We start from the raw sequence: 14275 nt of genomic DNA on the forward strand, positions 1-14275 counted from the left end.
TAAAAAAATCTACGGATGAACAACCGGAGTTATAAACATTATCAATTCGATAAATAAATCACATCTCGAAAAGCTGAAGATTCGCATATGCAAAACTACCGTAGCTCTCATAGTGAAGCTTGGCAAAATGGAGAGTATATGTATATATATAACTATATATATAGGCATAAAGATTTGTTGATCATTCAATCTCACACCTTTTTGTCTCTTTCTGCCCCTTGTAACCACATTTTGCCCCAGCATTTGCCCCTTTATATTTCAATAACAACCACTTATTCTATAATGAGTTGTGTTATTTGGTGTGAAAGTATACAGTTATATGGTGCTTATCAGTTACATACGCATCCAAATATTATATTAACATAAACACACATAACTAAACTCACATCTTCATTCAAACATAACTGAATACCACACAAATACGCCTTCCGGTGTCAAATTTCTTATAATTATTGAGTACCGAAATATTTTCGGGCCGAACCAAAATCAATCGTTTACGCCTGAGCGAAGCGAGGGTAGAAAGGTACACGAGACGATAAACTCTTTCCCGAACAAGTGCCGTACCGTATTTTTTGATACGACGTGTGAAAAGTGCGATTTTCAACGCACATTTTCTGCCGAACGTGCGGGAAAGACACACTTTACGCACGGAGTATCGAAAAATAATATAAATACCAATTACAACTGGTATCATTGTCAAATTCTATGATACCATTACCAATTATGATAACGTTATTATGATAACGTTAATAAATGCCAAATCTTACTCGGGTACTAATGACTTTTTATAGGATTAAAATAACTTGTATAGAAAATTTTATTTAATTAATCTATAATGCGTTTTTGAGAATATCAACAGCGTCAATATAATTTTTGTAAATTCATTATTTTATATATCATTTGGTATATCAAGACAAAATTAATAATGATACGTTTCCATATTTATACGCGGGGGTTAGCGAGCGAAGCGGGTAGGTGAGTGACACACCATTAGTATAATAATTATATATATAAGTCGGGTCGGCCGATTGTGCGGGTGGAGTCATGTTAATGAAGAAACGAAATTCCACCTGAGAGCTCTGCTGTTATCGAGCACCACACATACACAGACACACACACATGCGCGCGCGCGCGCACGTGCCGTATTTGAGGCGCGTTCATCGCAGCGAACTTTTTTTTCTTGACTTCGCTTCTCACAATATTTTTTTCTCAGCCATAAATGCACGGTTCGACCTTTCACTTCGGCCTTATTTTATCGTTGGAGCTTGAAAAAAAAAAGCTTATTTGCAAATTTAAGGTGCATTCGAAAGAATCATGGAAAGGAGGACGAATAAATCGACGGCAAATCAAGCCAGAGACTACGTATAGAAAGAGAAACTACAGCGAGGGAACGAAGCAAATGCTTATAAGTGTGGTGCGAGGCCGTAATGATTTGCAATTCTACGGCGTCGTCGGCGCCGATAAACGACGCGCCTCTCATCGAATATCAATACAAAACGATTCCTTCAGCTTCGCGCGCATAAACGTGCGCACCGGATGTTTCGGACTATCGATGTCACGCGACGCCGAGAGCAACTCGACACCCGTCACGCCGCGCATTATAAACCAGCCGCGCGATTGACCACCTACCCGCCAGCCGTGCACTTTATACCTCGCGCCGAGTGCCAATTCTTTTTTTTTTCTTTCTTCTGCACTTTTCGTCTCGGCATTTTACCAAGAGAGCTTCGTTGGGCGACTTAAGTTGTATACTGTGTCCATTGTTGGAGGCTTCGGAAGCTTTCAACATTTGGAAAACATCCGCATGGCTATCGTATTCGTGGAGGGGTTGCTTATCAATAATCCTCATAGTCGTAGGCGTCGTGTGATGCTGATGGGTTTCGAATTCTTTTAATGCTACTATGTTATATGTAGACATTGAAAGTTATGACATTTTTCAGACTTTTACCCATTCGGTATGTTTTTCGATTACTTATCATAAGTTTTTCCTAATAGCCAAGCCATTTTCGCTTCAATCATACAAGTTATGAGATGAAAACGCGGAAAAAAATATCTTCACAACTTTTTATTTTTCAATGCCCAATAACGATATTAATATTTCTAATAATTTTTAAGGTTCTTTTTATTGTATAAAATTATGATTCAGGCGCTTTTAACTGTTTATCAAATTCGCTTTTGACGTCCGTCTCGCTTCTCGTTATTATCGTTATAAAATATTTGATAACATAAAAGAAAACTAGATGCATGACATGTATTGCCCATTGTATAAATTATATCTTCACTGATCTTCTAATAATCTAAAGTATTCGAATTGTCAAAATGCCAGCATTTCATTCGTTTGACAAAACACGGGAACTCTTCAGACTGCTAATTGAAAACTGAATGAAGTAGTCTTGACATTTATTATTTTTAAAAGTGCAGATACTGGCTAATTTATAAAATTATTAATAAAAGGAATGTACGACAATGATAGTTCAGTTCGTAAAAAGTCAAACAAATATCCAACCAAAAAAAAAAAAAAATAATAAACTCAAAATCAATTCATCAACGGCTAATCAGCATGATTAATAAACGTAACGGTTAACCCGCATTAGAATAAACAAAGAGCGCAAGCCGTCGGCACGCCAAACACATCAGCCGTCGTGCTAATAGCATACAATTATCGCCTTTACCTACGACTCATTAATTCCGCGAGTAAACTCGAGTTTTCCGCAATCCGCAGCGCTCCGTGAAACAAAAGAAAGCGCAAGGAAACTCTCGGCCCGAGAAACGAGTTTTTCTCACATCGCGACCGAGCCATCGATTCGCTTCGTGAAAGTCGCGCGCGTGATATCGCCATCATAAGCACGCGCGCGCGAATTTTCTATCCTGCGATGGTTATTTATGGCGAGTGCTTTTCTTTTTTCGTCGGAGAGCGTGGAAATCGCACTTGTTACTGACGGTGATTAAGTGAAACGGTCGCTTTTGAAAAGACCAGATTGACCCTATTGCTTTTGCTTAATTTTGATAAATTAATGAATCGTCAGTACCATTTGCAAATCACAAAGTCGACGTTGTGATCCGGAAAACCATCACGCTGAGAAGTTACGTTCCTAAAGCAAAGAGAAATTTTTTTTCCGTCGTAACACCTACGCAATCATCATCTACCTTTTCGTCTAATCGAACGCCGTGAAGCAAACGCTACACGTATAGCATGTATATCTCATTGATATGTACACCGGCGATGAAAATGCGGATTGTCCGCCGAAGACAACTGGTAGCTCGACTAGTACTCTGTAGTCGTGGTGTGATGGTGGTGGTAATAGCATCCTCTTTCGAATCTCCCTCTCTCTGCCTGTGTAAGTGAGCGTGCAAGTCAAGCTCTCTTTCAGTTCACTCCCTCGCGTCGTACGCGGAGCAGGTGTAATCTTGTACATGTCGCGCTCACCTCTATTATACTTTATCGGGAAAATATGCTGCTGGCGCGTGTGTAATACGGTGCGTGTGATCCAACGGCCGCGAAGCTACTCCACAAGTGAATTCATAATTCACGCTGTTCATGAGTTTTCCAAGACATATTGTACGGAATTTTCGAGGAAATTTTGGTGAACAATATGGGTATTTCGAATATTCACGTTAGTTCGGATGAAATTCGCCGACGGAAGAAATAGAACAAGCATTGTGCGCAGAATTTTGGAGATTGGTTCGTTGTTCGATTGTTAAACGTCAAACGACGATCGCTTACGAACCATCGTTTTCTAAGCACTTATGCAATTGTGAATAAAAAGATTTTACGTTGACATTAAATGTATAAAAATCGTCATTGTTAATTCTAAATTGTTGATTTGCAGTTGATAAAATCGTCGATCCATCGCAATTTAACCGCAAATTAAATTTAACTAACTTAAATTCTGGTCGGGAACATCGACATAGCTTCTCACCTAAATCGAGGAAAACTCAAGCACAAAAAAAGAGCGCCTCGCAGTTATCCGAGTCACGTAAAAAAGAACATCGCATAGCGCGCGCGAGATCTACATTAACGTTAAACCCCATCGTGCTTTCTTCGCGCACAAAAAGAAAAAGAACAGAAAAGTCTTATAAGCCAAAGTCGTCGTCCACTCCCTCTGGGCGTCTAGACGGTCTTTCGTGGATCGGAGATGTAGATACTTCGGAGCGTGCGAAAAAAGAAAAAAAAAAAGAAAAGCGACAGCGGCAGCAGCGCTTAGGCGAAAAACGCCGGTTGGCGCAAAATCAAGTAGCATAGCGCGCGCGGCGCGCTGCTGCGCTCGCTTAGCTTTGCGCTCTCGGGCGTCCGCCGACACACACGCATACATACGCTCACGAGGAAGGAGAGAGTGAGTGAGAGAGAGAGAGAGAGAGAGAGAGAGAGAGAGAGAGAGAGAGAGAGAGAGGAGGAGGCCGAATTCCACTGCTCCGACGGCGCGCCAGTGCGACTCGAGATTCGTACGCGCACGGTTCATCGCCGTCACTGAGCAGTTTAACGCAGCGCCGATCCACACGGACGTGGGCATTACGCCCGGCGCACAGCAAATCGACGACCACGTGTACCGGAGAAAGTGAAAACGACCAGACAGAGCCAAGACCATTCGGCCTGAGTGGCTGGGAATGTGTTTGTTTTTTCATCCCCATTCGACGACGATCATCAGTTTTTTTTCTTCGTTATACCAAGGAAAAAAAAAACAATTTATCCTGCGTAGTAGTGAAGCTCAGGGTGTGTGTGTGATTTCGTGTTTTTCGCCAAATTGGATTTGGGGAAAAGTGGCGATCATAGATAAAGAATCACTTTCGTCTACTGTTATCAGCGCTGTCATTTTCTTTTTTTGCCACGCTTTATCTCGGAATCGGCGAATAGTGTTTTACATCAATAAATATATACGTGCGTCTTAACTGCTCGTGCGATAAAACATTCAATGTCAGTACATCGTGCAGAAAACTCCTCGAAATTATCGGAAATGTATCCTGAAATCACTTGTCACACCGCGAGCAAGTTGAAGCTTAAAGATCATTGCGACTTGTGATTCGCGCACAAAGGACTGCCGTGCACAAAGGACTAATCGCAAGACAGCAGGCGCATCGTCAAGTCGCAACGATTCGTTTGATGAACGGTAAAAAATCGACACGATCGCGGCCAAATCCATCACCTCGGGCATCGAGCGCGCGATGCTCGGAGGCCCTCGCGTGAGTAGTGGCGCTCGGCAGCGCGAAGCAGCAGCAGCAGCGGCATTCTCCACATCGTTATCCAAGTCGGCGACGACGCGAGAACGACCCACAACGGTAAAGGACCTACTGCGAGCGAGGGCGCAAGTCCGCGCCGCCGCCACCACCGCCACCACCACCACCGCCGCCGACGCCGCCGCCACCACCACCACCACCACCGCCACCACCGCCACCACCACCGCCGCCACCACCACCGCCACCACCGCCACCGCCACCACCACCACTGGCGGAGCAGCAGCGGCTCTATTGAGAGTAGAAGCACTAGCGCCCGAGAGAATTGTATCATTCTGGCCGGTGAGCCGCGAGCGCGCGTGACGATAGTGTGACAGTGTGCTCAAAACAAGGCAACGACAGTTTTTCTCTTTTTTTTTTAAAGAAATATCGCCCGAAAAAAATTCGTAGTGTTATATGAGAAAAATTTATTCGAGAGTATACGGCTTGCTGGGACGGTTTACGTACGGTGAGTGCTATTTTTAAGACTTCTTTTTCTTCTTTGTCATTCTCTTCTCATTCCCAAGGGTGTCGGCGGTGCGCGCGAGAGGCGACGTTAATTATGGTGAAAGTTTATGTGTTCTGGGGACGGGAAGGAAGAAAAGCTTTTCTCTGTTCTCTCTACTCGAAGCTCGAAGGAATAAACAAAGCATGCCGTCAGTTGATAGAGATTAAGCAGGTGTTACACGTTTTTAGATTAAATTTTCTTTTTTCCTCTCCTAACGTTTGCTCGCAGTGCGTGTGCGTGGCAGAATTTACGAGGATTTTTAATTCAAACAGAAATAAAACCACTTACCGCGGACCTCGTGCTATCTATCAGCGGCGGTGCAGAGCTCTCTTTTTGACGTGACAAACGGACGAGCGAGTGATGTTTATTGAGGCATTTAAAAGAAGCCGACACATCCATTTCGCAAATCACGCTACCTCGTTTCAAAATTAAACTTTTGTCTATGTGCTATTTTCTCGCGAAGCTTAATTAGAAGCGCCGCCTGTTATCGAATATATAAATAGATATATTGACTCACTAATTCGCGCGTCGACTATCTTCAATAAAACCAAGTATTTCGATATATCGTTATCGACGCTTTGACAGATTCTTGGAAGTTTATTCACCCGATTGGTACTTTGCTGTGGTTTTAGTACGCTAACCTTTGATTATTGGCGTGATTAATGAGGTTACTCGATCGAAAAGTATTTTTGTGTCGTTGCAACTGGAGATGCTTAGCTCGGAACCGTTCGTCTCTTTCACTTTTCATTCCGACGAATGCAACAATCGCGTAGACCCTCGGACAGCCACAAACAGTCATTTCAAATTCCTCGTTGACAATCATTTACTGCTAAAGTGAACTGCAATCTGGAAATAATTAAAATAATGAATTTTCTGCGCAAAACAGCAACAAGGCGCGGTGCCAAGCCAGAAAAAGAAAAAGAAAAAGAAAAAAGTGTGTGTTCGCGTGCTACTAATTGCCATCTCGGCACGCCGCCGCCGTTAAAGGTGTGCATCTCACGCGCACGCCCATGTAATTATGAAGGCGCCCAAAATTTCTCGCCTCTCTCCTCTTCTCTCTTCGTACTCTCTCTCTCTCTCTCTCTCTCTTTCTCTTTCTCTCTCTTGTGAGGTCTCTGTTAAAAGACGTCGGCGATTAAGATGTTGCTTCTCTCTCTCTCTCTCTCTCTCTCTCAGCAGCCTGACAAAATTTATTTAAAAGCACAACGCTAAGAATAAAGTGACCCGCTGTTGCATGGCAGTCTAAACAACTTACATTATATAATTTATTATTTTTTGTTAACTTCGAAAACGAAAATAGCTGATGCATAACATTACGGAAATAAAGTGCGGGTGCACGTAAAGGAGAGGGAGACGTAAAGCAGCTGTTTAAAAACTTCTCTTTTTGCCTATTAGCGCTCGAATGCGGGATGCGTTTTGAGTGTTTTACGGAAATAGAGTCACGCACGGGTGAATTTGCACGTGGCTTACTGTTGCAAGTCCACTGGGTAAAATGTGTATTAATATTTGACATTTGATTGGGTAATAGCTTGATGGCGATGACTACTGGCTTTGTTAATTGGATATGTTCCAGTATTGAGAGTTCAACGAAAGTACACACCAGAATCTACTGGCAATTGTTCATAATCAAACAATGGATTTGATTAACTACCCAGAGGATTTATTCTTCAAACACGTTCTTAACGTTCAGAAAGTAATCGTTATCTCAAGTATACACATGTTCGACTAAAATTTATTCGCGTTGCACCTACAAATAAGAAAAAGAACAATGAGACGTTGATTTGTAAAATAAAAAAATTACAGCAGCCATGTAATTAGTGCATTGAATGAAACGACCCGTAAAAAATGAGATCGCCCAAGAAAAAGAGTAAAAACTAAAGCGTCATATCATTTATCGCACCCCTAGCGAATAAAAAAGCCGCAGCGAAACTAAAACGTGAATCGCGCTGATTTTCTAAAGGAACGACAGCCTCTCCGCTTCGGATAATCTTCTAAAAAAAGGGCGGCTCTGCTTTGTTGCAAAAACCAGCGACTGGCCATATAGCACATAAGTTGGCTCCTCCTACGGCAATGACGAAGGGGCGCCCTTGATGTCCTTTCATATTACTGTCGTGTTCTCTAGTCTAAATCCGTGAGCGCTCGACACATTTTTTTTCTTTCCGTACGTCACCACAACGTCACCGACATAAATCAAGTCCTCCTCTTCCCAGCGCGAGACTACAAGACAATCGCCTACGTCACACGCTGTGTCTATGGGGGCTCGACCATGTTTTTTCGACTTTTGGCGCGCCGGAATGTAACTTTTGAGTTTAGTTGGATAGGCTCTATTTTTTCTTTGGGAACGATTGTGATTGCGAGTTTTGATCTTTTTCGCTTCGGAATGGTCATCGATCATTGCGACTGACGCCATTTGGACGTCATCGAAATTTTGAAGCTCTATATTTGGGCCCGTTCTAACGATTTTTTTTCGCGCGCATAACGGACAAACGCTCGTCTTCAATTTGCTCGGCGTTGATTTTTCAGACGATTAACTCGAAGACTGTGCGTGTGTAGATCGTAATCGGCACTGTCGGTATACACTGACGCTATATTTTGACATTTACAACATGTTCCGCATTATTCAAGGTGGATGCGTTGGAATTTCTCCCGAATATTAATTTCAAGCTTAAAAAAAAAAAAAAAAGAAAAGAAAAAAAGGAAGCGTTTCCATGACGAAGTGCACGAGAAAACGAACGCCGACGAAATAATCGCCACTGACAATCGTATAAATTAATTGCATCGCGCTCTCTCTCTTTCTACTTTTCACGCGTGACGCCCAAAACAGCAATCGGATCGATCGAACGCGAAAGAGGGAATGGCATGCCTTTTCCTCGTAGTTTCAGTGAAAATTCCTGAACGAGCGTAGACACACGCGGAGCGGTATGCGAGTGCGCCTGGTCATTCCACTTTTCGCGCCACAGCGGCACGCGAGAGCCGAGTCAATTGTCGTGACGTGTACGAGGAAGTCTCGCGGGAAATTTTAGCGCGCCATCACGGCGCGCTGGATAAGAAAGATCCGATGACACATCGGCGAGCGGGGCAGGCGAGCGAGAAACTCGATAGACGAGAGGGAGGCTAATGCGTGATAAGCTTCGACGAGTGGTGGCTCGCTATTACGATCTATTTTTATTTTCTCGTTAGCGCCGAACGAGATCGATCGTTTTCACAAGGCGCTCGCCCGCCGTCTATGATCTGGGCTCACGCGAAATGAACATTCATCGCCGGCGTTTTCTTTCGCTGATCGAACGTCTTGATTTCGTCGTATACGCGTGTCCGCGAGCACTCCAATTTTTCAACTTGATTGAGTCTTACTATCGAGCAATCCTCTTCTTCGCTCGCGCCGCTAGGCGAAGCGATTGAACTATCAATCAGCTGGCAATAATTTAATCCGGTACAACCCTGCGACGGCGAAAGTAATGGTTCGCGCGTAAATCTCATTGAGAGGTTCGATGTTCGGAAAAAAAGCCACGGAATAACGAATCGATTAGAGCCCACACGTACAGTTAGCTCTGGCGGAAAGGAGAAGACGAAGAGATTGCAGAAGGGGGAGGGGGACATATGAAACGCGCGGCACATATATTTCAAGCTGGAATAACGAGCTGCAGAAAATACTGTGCTAATTAACATGTAAGAAGGAAAAGAAGTAGAAGTAGAAATAGAAGCAGCAGCAGCAGCAGGAGCAGCAGCAGCAGCAGCAGCAGCAGCAGCAGCAGCAGCAGCAGCAGCATTGTGGGACTATTCGATTCTTTTTGCTCCAAAACGGGTTTGGTTCTCCGGCTCGAGACTGCGCTTTCGGAAGTTTTCTGATCGTTTCACCTACTTCGCACACAGCGAAAATGAACGAGGAGGGGGACGAGGAGGGGCGGATCGATTAGCCAATTACCAAAGGCTTTTGTGCACACAGCCTCGGGGCGAGGAGATGTGCATTATAGGAAGCGCGCTTTTCGCTGTGGCCGCGCAGCAGCGATTTATTACGTAGACGGCACGGGGGAGAGCGAACCTGTCCGACCGGCCAATCGGAAACTACGATCTCGGGCCTCGTGGAATTCTGCGCGCCGGCGACGCGTCTCTCCTCTCGCCATATTAACAGCCGTTTGTCGTCTAAACTAACTCGTACATCTGGCGCTCCGCTCCACGGCGCGCCACGGTCCTTTTTCCAATACACGCTGATCCCTGCCTTCTCGCCATTTCGCGCCGCGCACTACGAGCTCATTCGGTCGCAAAGTTCATTCACCACGCGGCTCGCTTCTTCCGTTTGAAATCACTCGCGCCTGCCCGTTCCCGGCAAGTCGGATTTCGGCGAAACAACGAACCCCCGGCCTGCGACAAAAATTCGTCGGAATAAGCATCGACGCGAGTCGCGGAAATGCAACTCTCGCGTTCGACGGTTTTTTGCTGATATCCGCCGTGGAGTTGCGCGACGACGGGCCGATGAGAAAGACGCAGGGACGATGTAGATCGAGAGCCGTTTGTGCTGACGCGCTCGGGGCGATCGCTTTCGTACGCGCGCCTCGCTTTTTCCTCTCGTTTCTCATTCTCATTCTTATGACGCGACACTTTCGAGGCGAGCGCGCGCACGACCGTCACTATCGTATCGGCGTATCGCGAGCGGCGCGCATCGGTGCGCCCGAACAAAAGCCTGGCGTCCAACGGCACTCGCCGGAAAATCGGCGCGCGGCCGAGAGAGGGAGACTGCGGACCTACAGCGTCGCCTGCGAGCCCCGTGGCGTCAGTTTAAATCGCGCGTCGTTGTAATACCGGCTCTCTCGTTTTTGCGTTTCGCCTTGGCTCCGCTTTCCTCCGCAGAGCCATAGTCCGATTCGCCGCCGCGACGGCGTTTAATTTTAGACGAGGAGCATTAATAGCCTGAATTACGGGGCAGGTAAACGAGCTGCCTGACAGTAATCGCGCTCGGCCGAGGGCAAGACCGCGGATTAAAATCAACGTGGAAATTGAAATAATTATGATTGATATTGGCAGCGCGCTCGATAAAGCGGATTCGAGTGCAACTGCATCGCCGGCTGGCTTCGCGCTGTCCGCGATCGTTGCGCGAAAGCTCGCCCGGCGCGATCGCCCCCCGACACCGCGGTAGGACAATTGCCAGCTGTCCGGCGATTCTCGTCTCTTGCGCACCCATCCTCCACATTTCGACCGTGGGCCCGCAGTTTTATTTCGACAATGTCGCTCAACTTCAATTCCTAACTTTCTTTCATTTTTTTCCCTATTGCTACGTATTTGCGGGTAATTGGATTTTTCCGTATCTGCGACTACTAATTGGAGTGGTTATAGCAACTGCGATGAAAAGGAAAGTAGGTTGGAGATTGGAGTACTTTCAATGTCAATTATATGGCTTGAATTATGACTGAAAGTACGCTTAAATGAGGTAGATTTTATTGTTTTCATAAAGCACATTTCAAATACAAGTCAAGTTCGTATTTCATAACTTTTAATACACTCGTAACGTAAAACTGATAAGCTGACTCTCGTGTATCTACATATTTCCTTTGGATTTTATGTTTTTCACGTTCATTAATCGTGATAATGTAAGTCGTCGTAATTTGTTATCTACAAAAAACCGATTTAGTGTTATGCAATATTTATCTTACTATGAAAGCGTTTTAATATTACTCGAATTCAATGTTTACATCGATGTGGCTAATTTGCACGCGAAATGTTGGAATACCCAGCGTTTAAGAAAATTTTATTCACGGACGCGAATCGTCAAATAAATTTTGTTTGTTTGGGTTCTTTTTTTCGTGAAAAATGATTCGAAGCGCACCAAATCCGTCACCGACCACATCGCGAGAGCTTTCAATCTCTCGTATCGATTTTTGAGCATCGATTAACTTGCTCGACGATAAGGCGATAACGCAACCACTACAAATTCAAAGGGTAGCATCGAAGTAAAGAGAAAAATTGCATCTTGAAGAGAAACGAGCGAAAGCGCAATTGGACAGAGAGTGAGCTGCGGTATATCTTCATGGCGCGCGCGCGCGCGCGTCGGGCGATAAACAAGCGCGAGCGCGCGTGGAAATACCGCGCGGATCGCCGAGTCTCCGCGGCTATTATGACGAATTCACTTGGTGCGCGGCGGAGCGCGCGTGCTTAGCTTCATTCACAGTCTACGCGTGCACGCCCGCCCGCCGAGTCTCCTCGCCCGTCGAAGGAGACAGCCTAACGCAAACAATTATATACAGCCGTGCGATCGAATGAAAAGTGACGCGTCCTCTCGACACTCGCGATCGAATTTTTATGAAATTCCGTATACGCGTGGATTAAACAGTTTCCGGAGAAACAGAGCCCAGCTTATCTCATTCGTCACTCATAGTCGGGACTGATCGAATGTATAAATTAAATATGAGACCCAAAGTAATGAAAGTCCACAAGCGCGACTTTGTGAACGCGTAGTGTACAAACGTCACTTGAAAGCTTTTCTTAGCGTGCTTACAACTTTTCATGACGTCAGCGCTCTTGAAGCCATAGTGAATTACTTATATATATAAATCCGATAGGAAAATTAGTGTTTTGTGCTCTTGATTTTGAATACATTCGTGTACAGATTCGCGATTACATTGAGCATTTGTTATTGTTTCGCGCGATAAGTTTTACTTTCATCAGTTAGCTTTTCATAATTAATTTTTTCCTTCGAATGACTTGTTGAAGTTCAAGCCTAGGTGGCATTTACTCACTTTTTTCATCAAGAAAATTTGACAATGATCGTAAGTGAAAAGCGCTTGCGACTCAATCTGTACTGCTCGAAGCTGGTTTTGACTTCAGTGTAACCTTTACGTTCTGTAAGTTTAATGTGATATCAATGAGGGGATGAAGATGAATAAATATTCTTGGTCGTAATTCTTAGCTGAAAAGGACGTTTATTGCCACTAAAATAACTAAATGGCTGACGCATCGTGGCTCGACTGTCAAGAATTTGGCACAAATCGTTCGCTCAGCTGTCCGGCACGAGGTACTCATCGCGACGTTAGCGCACCACGGCACGTTGGCGCCCGGGGCTGTCGACACGGGGCCGATCGCGTGGCACGCGTGGTCGGCGAAAAGCCTCGGCAACGCCGACTCTGGCAATCGACTTCGAAATTTTCGCCGATCACCCAGTAGACTCGCGCGTCTCGGCGCAGCGGGCGCGAATTAGAAGCGCGCGACTTGGCAACGTAACCCCATCTGAATAAATTCAACGTAGCCGCGCATTCGCTATCCGTCCGAGAATAATGAAGCAACGATCAAAGCGATTCCCATGCAACGGGCAGTGAGACTCGCGCACTTCGTTGATTTGCAGCGTGCAAGACCAGCAGTTTTCTCGGGACGATGCACAAACTATATAAACATGTCCCTGCTGCTCGTCTGGATCACGCAGGGGCAGAGTAGACGATACCTGCGCGCGGGAAAGATTGGACGTTACGCGCCCTGCGAAGAGCTTGCAGCGCGAATGTGCGACGGCCGCTCGAGCTTGACGGGTAACCAATAAAAGTGAGTGCTGATCGCCCGGACTGGCCCGCGCGCACGTTCGTATTTCCCATTTTGTTTGGCCTGCGCTTATTATTACTTTTCAACAAAGCCGATTGGGCTAACTCAACGCCGTCGCTCGACATCTACTCTCATCAGAGCGGATCCAGTTCGCTCGACGTCGCGCGCGGTTCTTCGAAATCCAATGGATTGGACGTAATAAATCTTTATGCAAACGTCCGCAGACCTCGGAATCCGAAGGAAAATAATAAATGGCTTTCGATCGGACAAATCGAGTCAAAAATAGAATATGATTTCCGAAGGCCGATATTGCTTGGAACGAATCGATGTTATAAATAACACTTCGATACACACTCGATTCACTAGACGCGGCAATTATTCAGTTATCCGTTCGCTCTTGCCGCCGTCACTAGACAGAAATAAAACAAGACGCCGAGCAATTAAAAGTAACTAAAAAGAAACTCTGGTGTGGTGAGACAATGGCAAAATTAACAAAAAAAAAAACGCACGTCGGTCGTCGCGTCGCACGACTGAAATATATTGGCGCGCGCGCGTAACCTTATCAAAACACCGGAATAAGAATAGGTGTAGGAGGTACACGTGTGTGCATATACATTGCGAACGAGTTGGAGGTCGGCTCTCCTTTGTAGACTCGGACGACGATCCAGATACTTACGACACGAGACGATTAAAAAATAGTTTTCTCTCTTGTTCTTCGCGCGTCAGTTTCGCAGCTTCTCCACGGTTTCTCTTTTCTCTTTTTATTTTCGAGCGAGCGTGGGTGGACGAGAAGATGGATCTAATATTCGCTGCTTTTTGAAAGGGGCGTTCCATTACATTATCGCTTTACTGACGTGATTTTTAATATTTTAATGAAAAATTTCAATATGCATCAACGCACGTGTTGATTTTCAAAGACACGAAAGGTGGAGAAATGCAAAGTGTTCGACAGCCTCTGAGGCTGAGCATAATTACCGAAACGGTCGTTTAGCTGCAAGTTGCGCTGCTGGTACCATGCGGGCCGTAATGAACTCCTTGACACGT

The 14275-nt window shown here is 45.2% G+C and overlaps 2 protein-coding genes across 2 annotated transcripts in view; both read left to right on the plus strand.

Annotated features, from left to right (window-relative positions):
* Nucleotides 1-4465: 4465 nt before the first annotated feature.
* LOC131670266 (spore coat protein SP96-like) overlaps nucleotides 4466-14275 on the plus strand; it is a 45355-nt gene continuing 35545 nt past the window's right edge. The window contains exon 1 of the mRNA XM_058945726.1: nucleotides 4466-5508. Within this exon, the coding sequence (XP_058801709.1) occupies nucleotides 5158-5508 (351 nt within the window). The 5' untranslated portion in view covers nucleotides 4466-5157. The remainder of the gene's footprint in view (nucleotides 5509-14275) is intronic.
* Nucleotides 5645-14275, plus strand: part of LOC131670267 (uncharacterized) — a 52177-nt gene continuing 43546 nt past the window's right edge. Inside the window, exon 1 of the mRNA XM_058945727.1 lies at nucleotides 5645-5674. The gene's annotated coding sequence lies outside the window, so the exon portion shown is untranslated. The remainder of the gene's footprint in view (nucleotides 5675-14275) is intronic.

This window comes from Phymastichus coffea, unplaced genomic scaffold (genome assembly GCF_024137745.1).
Source record: "Phymastichus coffea isolate CEN01 unplaced genomic scaffold, Cenicafe_Pcof_1.1 PCOF00105, whole genome shotgun sequence".
Lineage (NCBI taxonomy): Eukaryota > Metazoa > Arthropoda > Insecta > Hymenoptera > Eulophidae > Phymastichus > Phymastichus coffea.